Genomic DNA, 18,421 nt, shown 5'->3' on the forward strand with positions numbered 1-18,421 from the left:
TGCAGAGGTAAAACCCTTCAGCAGAACATCTTACGTGTACCCGGATGTTGAAGCATGTGCTGGTTGAGGGGCATGTCTCAAGACTCTCTAGTTCCTACTCTTGTAAAGTTCTAGAAAACTTCAGGGAGCAGCCGGGTTGTCATTTCAGTGAGACGTAACCGGAGCCTTATGTGAAACCATTAAATTGTCTTGCACAGACACGTCGGGACAGTTTTTAAGGACATTGTAAATGGCTAGATGCAGAAATTAAATTTTTGAAGAACAGATAAATTGGGGTTTGCACACCTGCAGCAGAGCACAAACTCTTGACCTTCAAAGGATTGCCTTACAAATTCTAACTGTGTGATGTAAATGTTAAATATTAGAGTCACCGAAGATGAAATGCTGCCGTTGGATTTAATGAATAAAAGTAGGATGTTTGGTTTTAGGACATTTTTCTTGAGGGTGGAGATAGGACGGTCTCTTTGTCTTTTTTTTTTTCTTTTCAAATTTCAAATGAGGTTTTAAAAAACATCCCTGCCTCAGATACACTGACCTAGATTCCTTTTTGAGCCTTTCCTCGTTGATTATTTTTAAAATAAGGACATTTTTAAACAGTTGAAAATTGAGCATTGAGGCAGTTTGAAAATCTGCAAGTATTTTGGACAGAGCCTGAGTGGAAGACGAGTTACTTGAACTAAGATTTTTTAATCTTTCTGAAACTGGAGTCTATGAAAGCAGGGTTTTTTTGTTTGTTTTTTGTTTTTGCGTGCTTGAAAGCTATTCATCATCTATCAGAGTTCCTCATTCGTGGTAGACAGGACAAATGCGAGATGCTTTTACTCCAAATATAACCAACCGAGTGGCTTTCTCTCCATTTTTTTTGTCACCTGGCCTGAGGCAGCGATTCTCTGCTCCTGCCAGAAGTGTAGTCTGGATTTGGTTCATTTCCTTTAAAAGAAGTAGACAGGAAGTGCGAAATGATGCCAGCACAGACAACACTGGTCTTCGGTCACCCTGGCGGCCCTTAGTTTCCTTTGGCCCCTCGTCCCCTCACAGTAATATAATCACAGAAGAAATCTGAGGCACCAAAGGGGAGAAGGGTGCAGGGTGAGTCTCTCATGTCTGTCCCCTCAGATCCACTCCCCTGAGGGAATCACGGTTACCAGTTCCTTGTGTGTTTTTCTAGGAAAAGTCAAAGTCAGGGGTTGGCGAACATTCTCTGTAAAGCGCCAGAGTTGAGGCTTTGAGGGTCACACCATAGGCGGCAACTCCAGGATTACCCCTCAGCTTTACAACTTATCAGATGCTCTTCAACTCAAGGGGACTCAGAAATCACCAAAGACCTTTTGCTTCGTTTTCTGTTGGCTCCCAGGGCCACATTCCACATCTGGAAGTCTTTCAAAACATGCTCTCATCTGGACCAGTAGGATAGGGGAGAAATGAGTTAATGTGTGTTACTATTATACAGGCACAGGGTGCTGTGGGAACCCAGAAAAGACTTCGGAGTGAGATAGTGAGAAGAGTAGCAGTATTTTTTGCCAACCTCTTTACTCTTTGGCTAGAACAGAAGATAACTGGACTCTCACATCTACCTCTGCATTCACTCTGTTGCCAGATCACCCATCCTGTGTTCTCTGAGCTTAAACGCTCATGAGAAAAATGAGAGTTTTTAAAACGGCAAATAATGTCTATTACGATAAAATTATTTTTTGACCTCTGGACTCCCTGAAAGGCAAAAGGAGTTTTTGATCTCCAGACACTTTGAGAACCACCCTTTGGTAGTGTAGGGGCTCAGTGAAACACTGAGGTCTGCTGAGAAAAGGGGAATCCTTGGAGACTGAGAAGGAACAGCCAGTGGAACAAAATTTTACAGCTTCTTGAGCAACCCAAGACTTCACCATGGTCCTTAACATGGAGTTTAGTTATTAAGGTAACCGTAATTTTCTCACTGGGAGAAAATTACTAAACTCGTTGCTATTTTTTTTAATTATCCAACTCTTCTTCAATGAGCCCTAAATTTAGAGAGTTTCAGAATAGGAAAACTCATGTTTATAGAATTTAAAGTCGCTTAATATTTCAAAGGTAAATCCTCAGCATCATTGACCAAAGCCAGCTTCCACATTTCCCAATGGGGAGTGAAATCATTTAACTTGAGAAAAAAAATGCCCAGTACTCCTCAGTTCCAACTAACCAAGGTCTGATTTTGAAGGGGTTTACAGTACTTTCCTATGCTACAAAGTTAAACTACTCAACACAAAAGTAAGGAAAGTACTTAGTGAAAAATCTCTCAGTAACATTGCCATCTACGTGAATGCATGGCAGAGTGGTCAGGGGTTTTTGTCTGTTCACTGATACCCCAAGTGCCCAGAATGTGGTACGCTCAATAAACATCTGCTAAAAGATGATCCCGATACTTTCTCTCCAGTATCAAAACAAGAGTCTAGGAAAATAGACACAATTCATTCACGTTATGTTGAAACTTTTACACTAGAACAGGATTTTTAGATGGTGAGGTTTATAGCTTGTCCACATGAAATCAAATATTCAATAAAAATTAAAGATCCAAGGTGATACTCCATGAAAAAATCCAATAGTCAAAGAATGAGAAATACTGTTTCAAGTATTGCTCTAGGTACCCATTTATATGTTTTAAGGAATGATGGCTGGGAAATGGTAACAGATACTTGCTGATGACCTTGGGTAGGAATCACCGAATTCTTCATCTGCTTTCCCCCCAGTACTGGGCACAGGTAGGAATGTAATGCCGTGGGGAGTCTGGAGAACTGTTACCTGCGTTCTGTATGAGCTAGTCAGTGAACCGCCATGCAAATGTGGTATCTAACACGCCACAGATCCTACAGGGTGAATGTTTCACACCAGAGGTCTTCCTGTGAAATACAGCAGATGGAATATTTTGCAATCAAAATATGGTTGTTGTTTTATTAAAAGAAAATTGTTATTTTTCAGCTATCAGTGAAAGAAATTACTGTAAATTATGTGACAACAGATACAAAACAGAGTTGAATTTTACCACTACATTTTAAAGTTATCCACCAAAGTCAAAGCTTATTTTAAGTTGGAATCAGCAACGTCATGAAGTCACATTTACACTGATTAGCAAGGTCAGTAACAAATAGAATGACCAACGTCATCACTTAACAAAACCTTTCACATGAGACAGTTTATTGGTTTTCCAAAAGGCAGTTAATATTTTAAGGTACAGCTTATAAACAAAACAATCATATCTTGATTTTTACCAATATGAAAATGCTTTCTTTTAAACCAGTTCCTCAACTGGGGGGTTTTAGTCCAATCCAGTTCCTGACACACAACCTGTCACAACTGTAACACAGTTTGCACTTGCTTTGCACCTGTGTCAACACTGGTCCAGCTGCCACCAAATAGTTCCTTCCCTCTAACCTCTATGAGGATTGTGCCCATTCACAGAAGACCTGTGGCCTCTCCTCCTCCCATTCCTTCTGTACCTTGCTATTCGGTTTACTTTTTCTCTTCCCTTATGAATCATTCTTCTAATCTCTAAAAGTACCTCGATTTCCATTCAGTTTATGCCTGCATACTTCTCTATAACCTGTCAAGCATGTAGAGCTACATTTAAACTGGTATTATTTCAAGAGTCAAAACTTTGGCAAGTTAGGGTTAGGTTTAAATTTTTTTTCACGGAGATTAATCATTTAAAGGATTTTTGTCTGCAGTAAGATTATATCCACAAGTAAATAAAAATGTCGCTAAGTAGGCTTGAATTGGCTCATCAATAAGGATTTAGGCATTTCCAACTTTTTAATATAAATTGAGACATCGAATCTTTAAGCCAAAAATAGGCTTATTTTTCCCACTAAACATGTAAACAGAACACAATAGTATTTTTTAAGGGGTGTTTAGCAACGGGAAACCGTTCAACTGGAAAAAGCCAGCTAACAGCACAAAACGTCGCTGGGCTATGACAATTTTGAGTAAGACCCATCCAATGCTAGTCTGAAAAATGCCAATAAAGGGCACGGGAGATGAATCCTAATTATTACTAAGAGTTCAACCGATCTGTGCAGATAAATTGCTTACATTCTATTTCAGGTACCTGTATAACTGTAAAGATGTCATATTACGAAGAAACACAGCTGGGAGTCTGGGCTTCTGCATTGTAGGAGGTTACGAAGAATACATTGGGGACAAACCTTTTTTTATTAAGTCCATTGTTGAAGGAACACCAGCATACAATGATGGAAGAATTAGGTAATAATGATGGCTTATTTCCAGTGTTTTATATATGCAAAAGCATGGCCCCATTAGAAATATCTCATGTATTACATACCTTGTTTTATTGGTAAGAAAAATTTACATAGCTTTCAATTTCTAAGAATTCCCTGGTCCCATACAGCAACTTCCCATACTTTTAGCATCCTTTCTAACAGAAGCTGAATGGAGAGTGTGTGCAGAATTCAAGTGAGGAGGGGGAAAAGCCTTCATTAGAAGGTTTTTTTAGAATTTTATATAATTAAGATTGACAGATATAGTAAGAGCTAGGACCACCAGATACACTTGCATTAACCTTAGCTACAGACCAAAATGTTAATCATGGGTTGTTTTGTTTTTTAGATGTGGTGACATTCTTCTGGCTGTCAACGGTAGAAGTACATCAGGAATGATTCATGCTTGCTTGGCAAGGATGCTGAAGGAACTTAAAGGAAAAATTACTCTTACTATTGTTTCTTGGCCTGGCACTTTTTTATAGAACCAATGATGGCTCGTAGGAAAACAGAAAACCACAAATAAGCTAAGTTGAAACAATATATTTATCTTGTCAATTTTTATATTTAAAGAATAGACTGTAAAAATGTAAACTAATGTCAGGAAAGTGTGATCTGATGAAAGGCCATTACACCTCCGAAAAAGTAATTCTCAAAATATAAACATTAGTAATAGTTCTTATTCAGTGTGGATTTCACATTACAACTGTTTATATTTTTCTATTCATTAAAAAGCTCTTACATGGCTGAGATAATTTGTATGCCCCCACTGAATTCAAATCCTATAATTAAAAATTTGGTACATGCTGAGGCGTGTAAAGTGTACATTATGGACATTTAAAAACCAATTTACAGCCAGAGGATTTTAAAAGTGCACTGGTGAAGAAACTGTTCATCAAATGAGAAATAAATATTTTTCAAATTATAATTGTCTTTTAGTATGTGATATTAAGTTCATTTCTACTACACTACTTACAGGATCCTAGTAACGGATTCTCTCAGAACCATGTTGTTACCATGACTGACAAATACATCCTAAGGCTTATCCCTAAAAATGCTCACAGACTATTATAAACCTGCATTCTTAGATTTAATAGGAAATGACTAATGCAAAGCTCTTGTCTTTTCATTCACAATTAGCTAGTAACTATGTAAAAACTCCACGTGCTGCTCAACCAATGAGCCTTGGAAAAAGCATCAAGAAAGGCCAAACCAGCTTGACCCTGGCTCTTGCAGATAGCCGTGAAGCAGTTCAACTTTGTGTCACAGTGACGGGTATCTGTCCACGTGCCTGCTCTAGAAACTACACTTGGGGCAGGTTATTTCAGACACCACCCAAAGGCCTGTAGATTTTACTAATTTGGATACAAAAGTTCCCCATTTAGTTCCACTGAAAACCCATCAAAAAGTTGTGAGATCAAGACCGTGTCTTGAGGTCTTCAGCCGCAGCAGTGCTGACAAAGACTGCCCTTAACTTTTAGACTCAGAGGTGCCTGTTGTAGTGCCATCTCTTAAGAGACTGGTATTTGATTAACTCAAGAAAATGATGGCCGAGGTGGAACCCTGACCTTCATCAGAAACTGTGTATGTACACAGCTCTTTAAAAGTCCCTGCTGAGTGACTCATTCACATTACTTTCTTGGATACAAAGTCATTGCTGTCTTTATTTTTTTTAAATATTACAAGACAAAGATTTTTAACTTAACATGAAAAATTCACTCTTTTATTTTGAGAAAAAGTTAACTTTTCATACTAACAGAACAAGATTAAAGGTAAATTTCTTAAACATCATCCAGAAAAATAACAAGATTTATGGTACACTTCTGGCCCTGACAGACACACAAGGCCTTAGCCACACCTATTCGGCAGGTGCAGCTTCGGTGCTCTCCTGTTCGGGGGCAGGCTCACTGCCAGCTTCCTTTCCTTCTTTGCTTCTTTTAGATTTTTTGTGCTTGTGTCTCCTGTGACTGTCTCCTTCTTCACTTTCATGGCGACGTCTACTATTACTGAAGGAAAAAAAGGTGTGTTCTTAAGTAGAAAAAAACCCCACTTTGTCTAGGTAAATTCTAGGTAAATTCTCAACATAATACTGGGTTTTAAATAAACCATTCTTTTTCTCAAGCACATTTTGAGAAGTAATCAGTTTCCATGATTTTTATACAGATTATATTTACATTACAAGCTCCCCTTCCTGATATTATCCTAGAGTCTCAGAGCCCATATACTTTATTCAGGAAAAACTACTACAAATTAGAAATGGAAGCACTAAATCATAAAAGGAAATTATTTCTAGGGTTGACTTTGGGCAAATAGGCATAAAAGAATTTTTTAAGACTATTACTGGTTCACATGCTAAACAAAACCCTCTCCCAACAAGACAATGCAGCAAGTCTATGGGTATTAAATGCAGTCTTGTTAGATTTCAAAACCTCTGTTGAGCCTATAAGAACCAACTATTTCAACACCTTATTCTTAATCCTCCAACGAGGAACACATATGGTCTACCAGTTATTTGGAAATGTTTAACTTTCCAACGTCACACCAACGTCTCTTGGCTTCCAAGTGACTCACTATAAGAGAGCAAACCTGCGAGATGACTTGTGTCTGGTGTCCTCCTTCTCTCTGTGTCGTCTCTCTCTGTGTCGTTCTTCTTTCTCTCGACTTGCTCTGTGACGCTCATACCCTCTTTCCGCATACTCCCTGTATCTGTATCGTTCTTCGTCACTGAAATTGGAATAAAAAACTTTTCATGACAACTGGACTAATTGAGTCTAAGCCAGAAGCCTCCATGTTGTTGTTATTAGCATCTTATACAGAATAGATGCAAAATACATTTGTTGAACTGAGGGAAACGATGCCATTCCCCAATTATTACTAGATCTAATATAAAACGATTACATGTTAAAGGTCCAATTTTGTTTTGTGCTTTCACAGTTATTTAGAAATTTTATGTAACAATGAGGGTTTTTTCCCAAAAAAACTGGGAGCAATAACAGATTTAAAATTTCATTGGCTTCATTTTCTTTTGTTTTAAAATTAAAAGCATCTTTGTGTATCTTAGCTTTCCAACCAAAACTCTTATATTTTTAGAATCTCTGTGTGCCCAAGATTTTATAAGTAAAGATACCTGGCTCACAATGGCTACAAGTGGAAAGTAGATGAAAGTGCTTACGTTCTTCAATCACATGAAGAATACATTCATCTCATGAAGAAGTATGTAAGCCTGAAGAACAGAAGGACATCAAAGCAGCTTCCACAATATCCACACACAATGCAGGCAGAACTGCTTGTGGACACACAGTCTGACATCCCAATTGCTTAATACTTTGGGTACGTGTGTGGCTGGGGACGGGCAGAGTCCCCTGGACGACAGCAAGTGCACACACCTCTGCTGCAGCTCCATTTCCTGACTTTAGATCGAACGGACTGGTGAAGCTAGGACTCATGGCTAGAGTTGGACGGTAGTCTCTTTTTTTTTTAACCTCTCTAGACTGGTCCTCTTTTTGCGTCTCTTCACTTACAGTCTTCCCTCCAGCTTTCTCTTAATCTTTCCAATCTTTTTTTGGTTGTTGTTCACAGAGGTCAACACTTTCTACAACCTATTATCAGTAAACTCCCTTAGAAAAAAAGTATCTTCTAGCACACTACACACTAAAGGGCTCTGGTTTCTAGAAAGGTCTAATACAAATTATTAAATCAGTAACTTGCATGATGCATCGAGATGCTAAGGTATATGAGTGAAAGTAACAGGACACAGAATCAGTTAAAAGTATGAGCCACATGAAAGAAAAAGTCAACTTAATTATGGTCTCCTACCAAAAGTAATGATTCAGTAGTGCTACAACTAACGTCTCCTATTATTGACCAAGTTCTTCCTGCCTGAGATACAGTAAACATTTCAAAAACTTACTAAAAAAAGTATACTGTATGTACCCACATGGATCCACATTTTCTGACCATAAACATATACTCTGTATTTGGACAGTGGAAGCATGGGGCCTGAAATGCAATGCTGCGCTGCATTAAGATGGGAAGTGCAGAACAGACCAAGGACCACATCCTGATCCTGCTACTGACTAAATGTGTGACCCAGGGTAAATTAGTTAACCTCTCTGGACCTGTTTTCTCATCTGTAGAACTGGCCAGTGTCATTTTCAAGGTTGTCGGAGAACTGGCACAACAGTGGGCCCTCAATAAATGGCAGCTAACATGCAGGCTCTCCCCATCTTCAGTCAATTCAGTGCTCAATTTTTTAGAAGCAGAGCCTTTTTCATAAAAGTGACTGACTCTCTTCTAATGTTTCTGAAGGGGAATAACCATGACAAACAATGATCATAAATAGTATCCTCCATAAAAATGAGGCCTTCTTTGTATTGGGTTTACATAAAAATAACTAAGGTCAATTATTGCAATTTGTCATTTGTAACCCTCTTTTCTCTCTCATCCTAACACCAGCTCTTGTTAGCTGTGAGGCCCCTAAGATTCTGAAGACAGCCACGGGATGTGGTGTCGGAAGATTCGGCCTCACACACAGAACATAACGAGGATCTGTCCTTCCGTCCCCTTCTCTGATAAGCAGCTGTGGCGCAAAGGTTTCTCTAGGCCTGGAAATCATTACAGCTCACTTCAAACACCCTAAAATGACCAGCCTTCTTTCGGGCCCACACTTAAGCAGCCTAAAAACCAGATGTTGAGACTGGTCTATAATTTTCAAAACAATGACCCTGTAATTTGTAAGATAACACACACTTACATGCCTTATTTCAAAATGTCAGTCTTTAGGAAAAATGGCCCTTACTTTTATACTTCACTGGGGTTTTCCAGAGAACACTATTCCTGGGATAATCCAGAACAACACAAAATTCCTCCATCTTTTGCTGCTCTGTCCTTGAACTTTTAGTCAGATTTTGGTAAACACTGACTCCTGATGCCCCATAGCTTACCAATATGAAAATCAAATGTGGTTTAACTATTAATCGTTTTCAGTCTCCATAAAAACTGAGTAACATCTGTGCATGCGTGTATTTGAAACTGAAGAATCAGAGAATTTAGCCTCAAATATTCTATAAATGTATTATTTACACAAAGAACTTATGAACTCTAGCAAAGCAATTCAATTTAGTCTTCTTACGTATATCAAGTTTACATTCAGCACCTTGTGAACATGTACATTCTAGAAATAACTGTGCTATCTCAAATATATCCATTTGAATTACATTAGAAAAAATTCAGCTTCTGGGGCGCCTGGGTGGCTCAGTCAGTTAAGCGTCCGACTTCAACTCAGGTCATGATCTCACATTTTATGAGTTCGATCCCCACATCAGGCTCTGTGCTGACAGCTCAGAGCCTGGAGCCTGCTCCGGATTCTGTGTCTCCCTCTCTCTCTGCCCTTCTCCTGCTCATGCTCTCCCTCTCCCTCTCTCTCTCTCTCAAATAAACAAAAAAAAATTTTTTTTAAAAGGGAAACAATTCATTGCCTGAAAGTAATGCTTTTGAATGTAACAGAATTATGCACTATGTGGTCAAGGTTAACAGCACATATCCCATCGCACTATATTCATACTGAAACACAAAACCTACACACATACTTATTGTATCAACCTTTACTTATTTATACTTAATAAAATGTTACCAGCTCCTACAGTCACTATTAGGAGCTATAAGAAGGAAAAAGATGAATAAATAAAAGATGAATAAATCCTATTGTTTCTTATGGCACTTTTTTTTTTTTTAGGTAACGCTTAAAACTACTAACCCGTCCTAGTCCCCTTGACAACATTACATGCTTAAATCTGTAAGGATAGTGTGTGAGTATTTCTGTATCCTTAGCACATAGCTCTGTTCCTGGCATATAACAGGGATCAGAAAATGTCAGTTACATGAATGAATGAATCACTTCCACCCACTGATAAAGAAAGTGCATACAGAGTAATAAGAAAAATAAAAAGTAACAGAATTTTTTAACTAATTTCAAGACTAAAAAGGATTTTAAGTAATATCTCAACCACTTTTTTCAGTAGCCCATATAGCTCTCTACCGTTGTCTTAATTTCTTCACACATCCATTTCCTCATCTGCCAAGTCAAAATTTAGATTAGATAATCCCTAAGGACCTTTTTGGAGTAAGAAGCCTGTAATTACATGATCACATCTAACAAAACAAATGCTGCCTGAATCAAGTATATGCTCACATCCTTAACTGATCTAGCAAAATCAGAAAACTGTCTATGTACATTTATCCCATCCATAAAAATAGCTAGTATAAAAAAAGTTATTTTGACTCATTTCATTCTATATTGTGATGGTACCAAGACTGTATATATATTTTTTAAATGTTTATTTTTGAGAGACAGAGTGTGTGTGTGCATGCAAATGCAGGGGCACAGAAGGGGTGGAGGGACAGAGGATCTGAAGCAGGCTCTGTGCTGATGGTAGTGCCATGCAGGGCTTTAACTCTAAACTGTGAGATCATGACCTGTGCCAAATTCGGATGCTTAACTGACTAAGCTGCCCAGGCACCCCACCAAGACTGATATTTTAACGAGATGCTAAAATTAATGCTTTCCTAATGATAAAGTTTGATTTTTCTTAATTTCAAAATCTGCCTAGCTAAAACAGAGTTTCACACAACAGCTTTCAGAACTGTCTTTACTATATTCATCTTCCTCCCCTGCAACGTATGGCATTTTATCATTGCATGTTAGGCATTAACTATACAAAGTGCTGAGAATACAGAAATGGAAGATGGTGGCCAACACCCTTAGAAAGGCTTGCTAAGAAAGACATGCTTTAAAGAAGATATGCTAAATACTTAGAGAGCAAGTGAAGGAAAGAATTCCATTTTTTGGGGGGTTCAGAAAAGCTCACAGAAGACAGGAACAACATGAACGAGTACGGAACTATGGGGGCTTTCCAAAATACCATCTAGTTCAGCATAGCTAAAACATGGGATATATTGGCTTGAGAGAGAACTGGGTGTTCTAAAATGTAGGAAGGTGTACTGGCCTGGGACCTGTGGATCATTAGGAGAATTCTGAATTATTCTCTAGACCAGCACACGTGCCAGTACCACGTCAGCGTATGAATTCTTTCCAGTGGCACAAAACGTTCTGAGGCATCGACTGCCACCCACAACTTCCAGAAACTTTCCTAAACGTGAACTGCGTAATGATACATACCAGCGGGTGAAGCATCATGCCGCTTCTCCAATCTCTTCTCTCACAATCAACTTCCTAGCCCTTTACAAAAGGCATTCCTTTTACCAATTTTACTCTGATACATTGACTCAGGGTGCAAAAACAATCATGGCATTAAAAATATCTAATTTAAGGGGCTCCTGGGTGGTTCAGTCAAACATCCAACTTTGGCTCAGGTCATGATCTCACAATCCGTGAGTTTGAGCCCTGCGTTGTGCTCTGTGCTGACAGCTCGGAGCCTGGAGCCTGCTTTGGATTCTCTGTCTCCCTCTCTCTGACCCTCCCCCATTCATGCTCTTTGTCTCAAAAATAAACATGAAAAAAAATTTTTTTTTAGATATCTAATTTAAAATATTAATGTCAGATCTATTTTATTCAAGGAATAACAAAGCTATAAGGCTTTCAGTCTTCCTATCTGACACATTTTTCTGTCAAGGATAAAATACGGAGTAAGAAATGGGAGTATTCTGTCTTCTGGGATGTCCTAACTTCAGATATACTGTATGTAAAGTAGTGTGGTGAAGTCATAAACCATTTTCCTTGACCTAGTTAAAACAACAAACAAACAAACAAAATCCACTGAAATCCCTCTGAAGAAAAGCAAATCAAAAGTGTTGAGGGGCAGCATCTTATACTCATTTAAAGTGAACAAAAAAATGAAATCAGACTTCTTTTCTGATAAAAACTTGTGATTTGGCTGTCAGGACTGATGAGAGTTGTCTTTTACCAATTAAGTTATACGGTAGCTATTTTCCATAAATGGAATGAGGAAAAATTGCCACTCCAAGGTTTGCATGAAAATATTTAACAAAGTCTGTTTTAAAGGCTATCTGCAAAGATGTATTAAAATGAACAATTCTTTCTGAGCATATTAAGTTTAAAAAGATGCATCTGGGGCGCATAGGTGGCTCAGTTGGTTGGGCCTCCGACTTTGGCTCAGGCCATGATCTCGCAGTTTGTGAGTTCAAGCCCCGTGTGGGGGCTCTGTGCTGAGAGCTCAGAGCCTGGAGCCTGCTTTGGATTCCGTGTCTCCCTCTCTCTCTGCCCTTTTCCCACTCACACTCTGTCTGTCCGTCTCTCTCTCTCTCTCTCGAAATAAATAAACATTGAAAAAAAAAAAAAAGATGCATCTAAAAGTAACTTTAAACGAGTATAACTGGAAGTTTTTTGAGAAGTCTTAGTAAAGCCCTTTTGGTGTTCTTTCATAAATTCTAGTTTTCTCAGTTTAAATTCCTGAATGTACTGGGTTGAATTGTGTCTCCTCCCGCCCCCTGAAAAAGATGAGTTTGAGCCCTAACCCCTGTATCTGTGAATGTGACTATTTTTGGAAACAGGGTCTTTGCAGATGTAATTAAGTCAAGGTGAGGTCATACTGGATTTGGTTGCACCCCAATCCAATGACTGATATCCTTATAAACAGAGAGAAATTTAGACAGAGACACAGAAGGGAAGATGAGACATGAAGACAGAAACACAAACTGGGGTGACGCATCTCAGAACCAAAAACACCGAGGACTGCTAACAACCACCAGAAGTTACAAGAAATGGAACAGATCATTCCTCAGAGCCTATGAAAATGAGGAAGATAGGCTGGCACCTTGGTATCAGACCTGTAGCCTCCAGAACTGCAGAAAGGATTCACTGTTGTTCTAGTCCACCAGTGTGTCGGACTTGGTAATGGCAGCCCAAGGAAACAGTTACACTGAGTAACAAATACTTTCACAAACCAGGAGGTTTCCAGTTCTCTGCTTTCAAGAAAGTTGAATAGCTGATAGAGCCGACAGATCCTTAAAAATAATTTTGATAAGGGGCACCTGGGTGCCTGCTGACAGCTCAGAGCCTGGAGCCCGCTTCAGATTCTGTGTCTCCCTCTCTCTCTGCCCCTCCCCCGCTCGTGCTGGTGCTGTCTCTCTCTCTCTCTCTCTCAAAAATAAATAAACATTAAAAAAAATAATAATAGTTTTGATGACAGGTTATCTATGTAAATCTGGCATATCACTGAATCTACAGGTGCTCAAATAATTAAACGATAGAGCCACAACAAAATTCCATCAATTCTCATTTAAGTATTTTATGTGAACAAGGCTTATATATATATATATATTATATATATATTATATATATATAATTTTTTTTAGAAGAAACATAATTAATGGAAAAGTGTGTTTTTTCCTAGCCACAGTAATATTCACTCATGAATACATATACTTAATTGGGGATGGGCGGAAGTCCTCCATAATATTAAGGGATGTAGTTCCACTAAATTATTTTCAAAGGTTGCTCTATCTATATATATTTAAATAAGTAATAATTAAAATGAGGGGAAAATTTTTTTAAATACTTAATCTTACAGTCATAAATTTTTTAGACATTTAAACTTACCATTGGTATGCTGCAAGAAAAATGGATAGAATGATCCATTTTTAAAAACTTATTCAAGAATAAAAATATTTTACAGAGGAATAAAATTCTTTGGGGAAAGCTGCTCAGAAATAAGAATTCAAACAGAGAAATGTGAAATTTCCAACTGTTAAAAGAGAATCTGTTACATGCATTTTTACAAAATATGATGACGAGGTTTAGCAAATCACTATAATGCTCTTAACCCACTGGGTATGTTTAAAATTTAAGTGATTTTATTTTAAAATTGTAATGTTTATAATATACTGGAAATTATCTCTTGCCAACTATTTAAACTTAAGATAAAAATCTTAGATGAAAAAATAAAAATATTTTCAAATTCCTTTAAGGAAGAAGTAAACAAATTGAAGATTATTGTTTTGCATAATGGAAAGCATCTAGGAATTTAAAAAGCCTTAATGCTTTTCATTGGTTATACTAACTACTCTTAAAGCAATCCTTTCCCAAGTGAATTAGATTTTCCATCCTTGCACCAAATATAAATTCTAAAGTGTACATGAAATACATGTGTACGAATTCCTGCACGTTCAACAAACCTGTTAAAAACACTTGGTGTAGGACTGTGATCACGCTCCCGCTCTCTCTCTCTGGTGCGCTCTCTTTCTCTGTCTCGATCACGGTCTCGCTCCCGGTCTCGGTCTCTGTCTCTATCTCGGTCTTTCTCTCTTCTTGCATAATAGTCCCACTGCTTGCTGGTATCCACAAGACTAGGCCATGAAGGAGCAGAACCAGGAAGGTGGGGAAAGGCAACTAAAGAAAAAGACAGAAACAATTCAAAACAAAAGTTATGGCACTTAAACAAAATGAGACAGACAAAACTCCACTGTAAAACAAGACAAAACTCCCACCAAAAATGTTTCATCTATAGATTATAATGGAAACCTAGGTTATAAATAGAAAAGAGAAATAATGCATGGTAAATACCCATAGTTTGAGGTAACATACAGAAACAAACCTTAAAGCCCTAACATACAAAGACAGGAACCAGAATTAGATACACCACAAACTTTCCAATACTAAAAACATAAACCAGACATCTTCAAAGTGTTGAGAGAAAGTAATGGTCAACCTAGAAAGATATCCTAAACAAAATTAAATCTCAAGAATAAGAATAAAACAAAGACATTCACAGATTCAAAAATGAACAAAAGTGGGGGCGCCTGGGTGGCTCAGTCGATTAAGCGGCTGACACTTGATTGCGGCCTAGGTCATGATCTCATGTTTCACTGAGTTTGAACCCAGCATCAAGCTCTGCATTCCCAGCACGGAGCTGGCTTCGGATCCTCTGTCTTCCTCACTGCCGTCTCCCTTTCGCACACATGCTCTCTCCCTCTCAAAAGTGAATACACGTTAAAAAAAAATTTTTTTTTAAATGAGCAGAAGTTTTTTTTAATTTTATTTTTATTTTTTTCAACGTTTATTTATTTTTGGGACAGAGAGAGACAGAGCATGAACGGGGGAGGGGCAGAGAGAGAGGGAGACACAGAATGGGAAACAGGCTCCAGGCTCTGAGCCATCAGCCCAGAGCCCGACGCGGGGCTCGAACCCACGGACCGCGAGATCGTGACCTGGCTGAAGTCGGACGCTCAACCGACTGCGCCACCCAGGCGCCCCTAAATGAGCAGAAGTTTTAACAGACTTCACCAAAAGAACTTCTATGAAATATATACATAATACATTCCAAAAGTAACCACTAAAATAATAGAAACAAAATGTATAATTTCAAAACACTACAAGGAAAAATAGAATTTAAAAAAATATCTGAAAAACTCAGTTCAAAAAGACCTGGAAAGGATGAGGGTTAGAGAAGACAAGTTTGATCAGTTCAATAATCACAGTAATTCAAGAGACTGAATTCACCAGTTAAACAAAAGAGTTTGATTAGTACTTTGAAAACCTCTGAAAACAAAAAAACAAAACCTCTAATATTCTGAACATAAAGGACATAAAAACAACAAAATGGTTGAAAGCAGAAAGATGGGAGGAACAGGAAAATACCAATCCCCCTAATCTCTGTAGCTCTTCAGAAAAGGCTAGATTAACAACAAAGCAGACTCACAAAGAAGGATTACCTGGACAGAAAGGGCCACGAAAAGGGAATAGACGATGCATCTCACCAAGAGACAGAACTAAACTTCCAGGTGGCTAACAAACAAGCTTAAATTTTTAGAGAGTAAAATAGCTTGAATATATAGAAATAAAAAAATCCACCTTGATCATGGAAGATTAACATAACTGCTCTCAATTACTGCCAGTATAAGCAGACAAAACAATTTCACTACAGATAATAGAAGATGTGAGCAAAACGCTGTTAACAGGCTTGATTTAATGAATATTAACAGAATACTGCCCAAAACAGCTAAATAATCATTCTTCTCAAGCACATATGAAACACTTATAAAAGTACATTATGTACTTTCATAAGTAAAATAGACAACCTAATCTCTATACATTTCAAATTAAAGACACATTTCCGAAAATGCAGGGGTAAAAAAAAAATAAATTTTAAATCATTCAGGAACTGAACATAAAAATATGACATCAAAAGTATAGGGATGCAAACTGTTCTGGAGAGAAATTTAATCTTAAAAAACATTAGATGCATTAGAAAAGATGGAAGGCTAAAGCTTAAGAACTTAGACACAAACAGAATAATCATACAAAAAGGAGATAATAAAGTAGAATAGAAAAGAACCATACAATAAGAAAAAAAAAACTGAAAGGTGGTTTTTGAAGACTAGACAAAACATAACAATATTCTGACAAGACTAAGAAAAAAAGAGGCCACATAATCAAAACCAAAAAAAACCACAATTACAGATGTTACAGAGATTAAGAATACAGAGGATATACTTTATACCTATGCATTTAAAAACTTAGCTGAAATGGACTAATTTCAAATGATCAATCAATAATTTACCAAAACGTGACTCAAGAATGGAAAGAAATCTTCACTGCTCCCCTAACTATGAAAGACATTGATCAGTAACTTGAAACCTTCCCAAGAGACTAGATCATTTTTACAGTTGAGTTTTACTAATTTATAAGGTACAGACCATTCTAATATATAAACTTCAAAGAATAGAAAAAAAAGATTATTCTCTCTAACTTATCCCACGTGGCTTGTTAATACCCAAACCAGTTAAAGACAATACAAATAAAGAAAAATTATAGGCTAATCTTACATATGAACATAGATGTCAAAATCCTAAATCAATGTTTATTATTATTTTTTTAAAGATAACTAATCATGACCATGTTAGGTTTATCTTAGCAAATAAACAGTGACTTGATGTTAGAAAAATTTAGAAATTTACCACATTAGCAGATTAGAGAAGAAAAACGGTATGGTTATCTCAGAAAGCATTTGATTAAAACTCAAAATCCATTCAGTTTAAAGGCTCTTGAAAACTTTCCTTGATCTGATATAGGACTCCATCAAAAACCAAATAGCAAAAAAAGCCTGGTAGTAAAAATGTAAAAGCATTTTCCTTAAAAATAAAGGGGGGGGGAGGGGCTTATAAGACAAGAACTCCACTTTCAGTACTCCAACATTATAAAGAGATGCTGGTCAGAACAGTTAAGAACCCTCCCACAAAACAAACAAACAAACAAAAAACAGGGAGGGAAGCAAGAATCTGAAAAGTAACAAAATCATTATCGGCAGATATGTATTACAGGCTAAAAAGCCTTTATAGACAAATTATACTGAGTTCAACAGATAACTGGCTACAAGATCAATATACATATTGATTACTGTATACATACTATATGTATAAATAGAACAAATACCAATCCTATTTCTAAATACAAGCAAATACAAAACAGGAAGTTCGAATGAATATATCACTTAAAACAACAAAAACAGGGGCGCCTGGGTGGCGCAGTCGGTTAAGCGTCCGACTTCAGCCAGGTCACGATCTCGCGGTCCATGAGTTCGAGCCCCGCGTCGGGCTCTGGGCTGATGGCTCAGAGCCTGGAGCCGGTTTCCGATTCTGTGTCTCCCTCTCTCTCTGCCCCTCCCCCGTTCATGCTCTGTCTCTCTCTGTCCCAAAAATAAACGTTGAAAAAAAAAAATTTTTTAAAAACATTAGATACCAATGACTAAATCTAACCAAAGACGTGCAAAAATTGTGTAAAGATAATTATAGCACTTGATTGAAATATATTAAAGAACATCTCCATAAATGAAGAGAGTCCTTGTTCGTTGATGGACACAATGCTGTAAAATACAAATTCCACACAAAATGATCTAAGCATCAATGTAATTCCAATCTAGTTTAGAAACAGCAAGGACTCTGGAGCCAGGCTGCCTGGTTTCAGCTCCTGATTCTGCCACTTATTCTGTGGTACCAGGGAAACCACTTAATCTGGCTGTTCTTCAATTACTTCATCCATAAAATGGGAATAGTAACAGTACACCTGCTTTAAAAGCTGTCAGGACTACATGAGTTAACAGCGTTTTGTCTAAAGTAAGCATAATATAAATGTCACTAATCTAAATCTCAAAACAGTCGTTCATGGAACTTCCAAAGCTGATTTCAGAATGGATATGTAAGAG

At 37.6% G+C, this 18,421-nt stretch overlaps 2 protein-coding genes across 32 annotated transcripts in view; one reads left to right on the forward strand and one right to left on the reverse strand.

Annotated features, from left to right (window-relative positions):
- Positions 1-5,172, forward strand: part of LNX1 (ligand of numb-protein X 1) — a 184,067-nt gene extending 178,895 nt beyond the window's left edge. For 6 of the 7 annotated variants that reach the window (XM_019829496.3, XM_045056361.1, XM_011281883.4 and 3 more), the window contains 2 exons: positions 4,072-4,230; positions 4,594-5,172. In XM_019829496.3, the coding sequence (XP_019685055.3) occupies positions 4,072-4,230; positions 4,594-4,729 (295 nt within the window). In that variant the 3' untranslated portion in view covers positions 4,730-5,172. Of the gene's footprint in view, positions 1-2,949; positions 3,854-4,071; positions 4,231-4,593 lie in introns of those variants that run through there. The other variant, XM_045056362.1, reaches the window with a different exon arrangement.
- FIP1L1 (factor interacting with PAPOLA and CPSF1) overlaps positions 2,895-18,421 on the reverse strand; it is an 82,585-nt gene continuing 67,058 nt past the window's right edge. For all 25 annotated transcript variants that reach the window (XM_045056374.1, XM_045056367.1, XM_045056377.1 and 22 more), the window contains 3 exons: positions 14,397-14,610; positions 6,831-6,968; positions 2,895-6,250 (listed from right to left, as the gene is read on the reverse strand). In XM_045056374.1, the coding sequence (XP_044912309.1) occupies positions 6,103-6,250; positions 6,831-6,968; positions 14,397-14,610 (500 nt within the window). In that variant the 3' untranslated portion in view covers positions 2,895-6,102. The remainder of the gene's footprint in view (positions 6,251-6,830; positions 6,969-14,396; positions 14,611-18,421) is intronic.

Source organism: Felis catus, chromosome B1, assembly GCF_018350175.1.
Source record: "Felis catus isolate Fca126 chromosome B1, F.catus_Fca126_mat1.0, whole genome shotgun sequence".
In the NCBI taxonomy this organism is placed as follows: Eukaryota; Metazoa; Chordata; class Mammalia; order Carnivora; family Felidae; genus Felis; species Felis catus.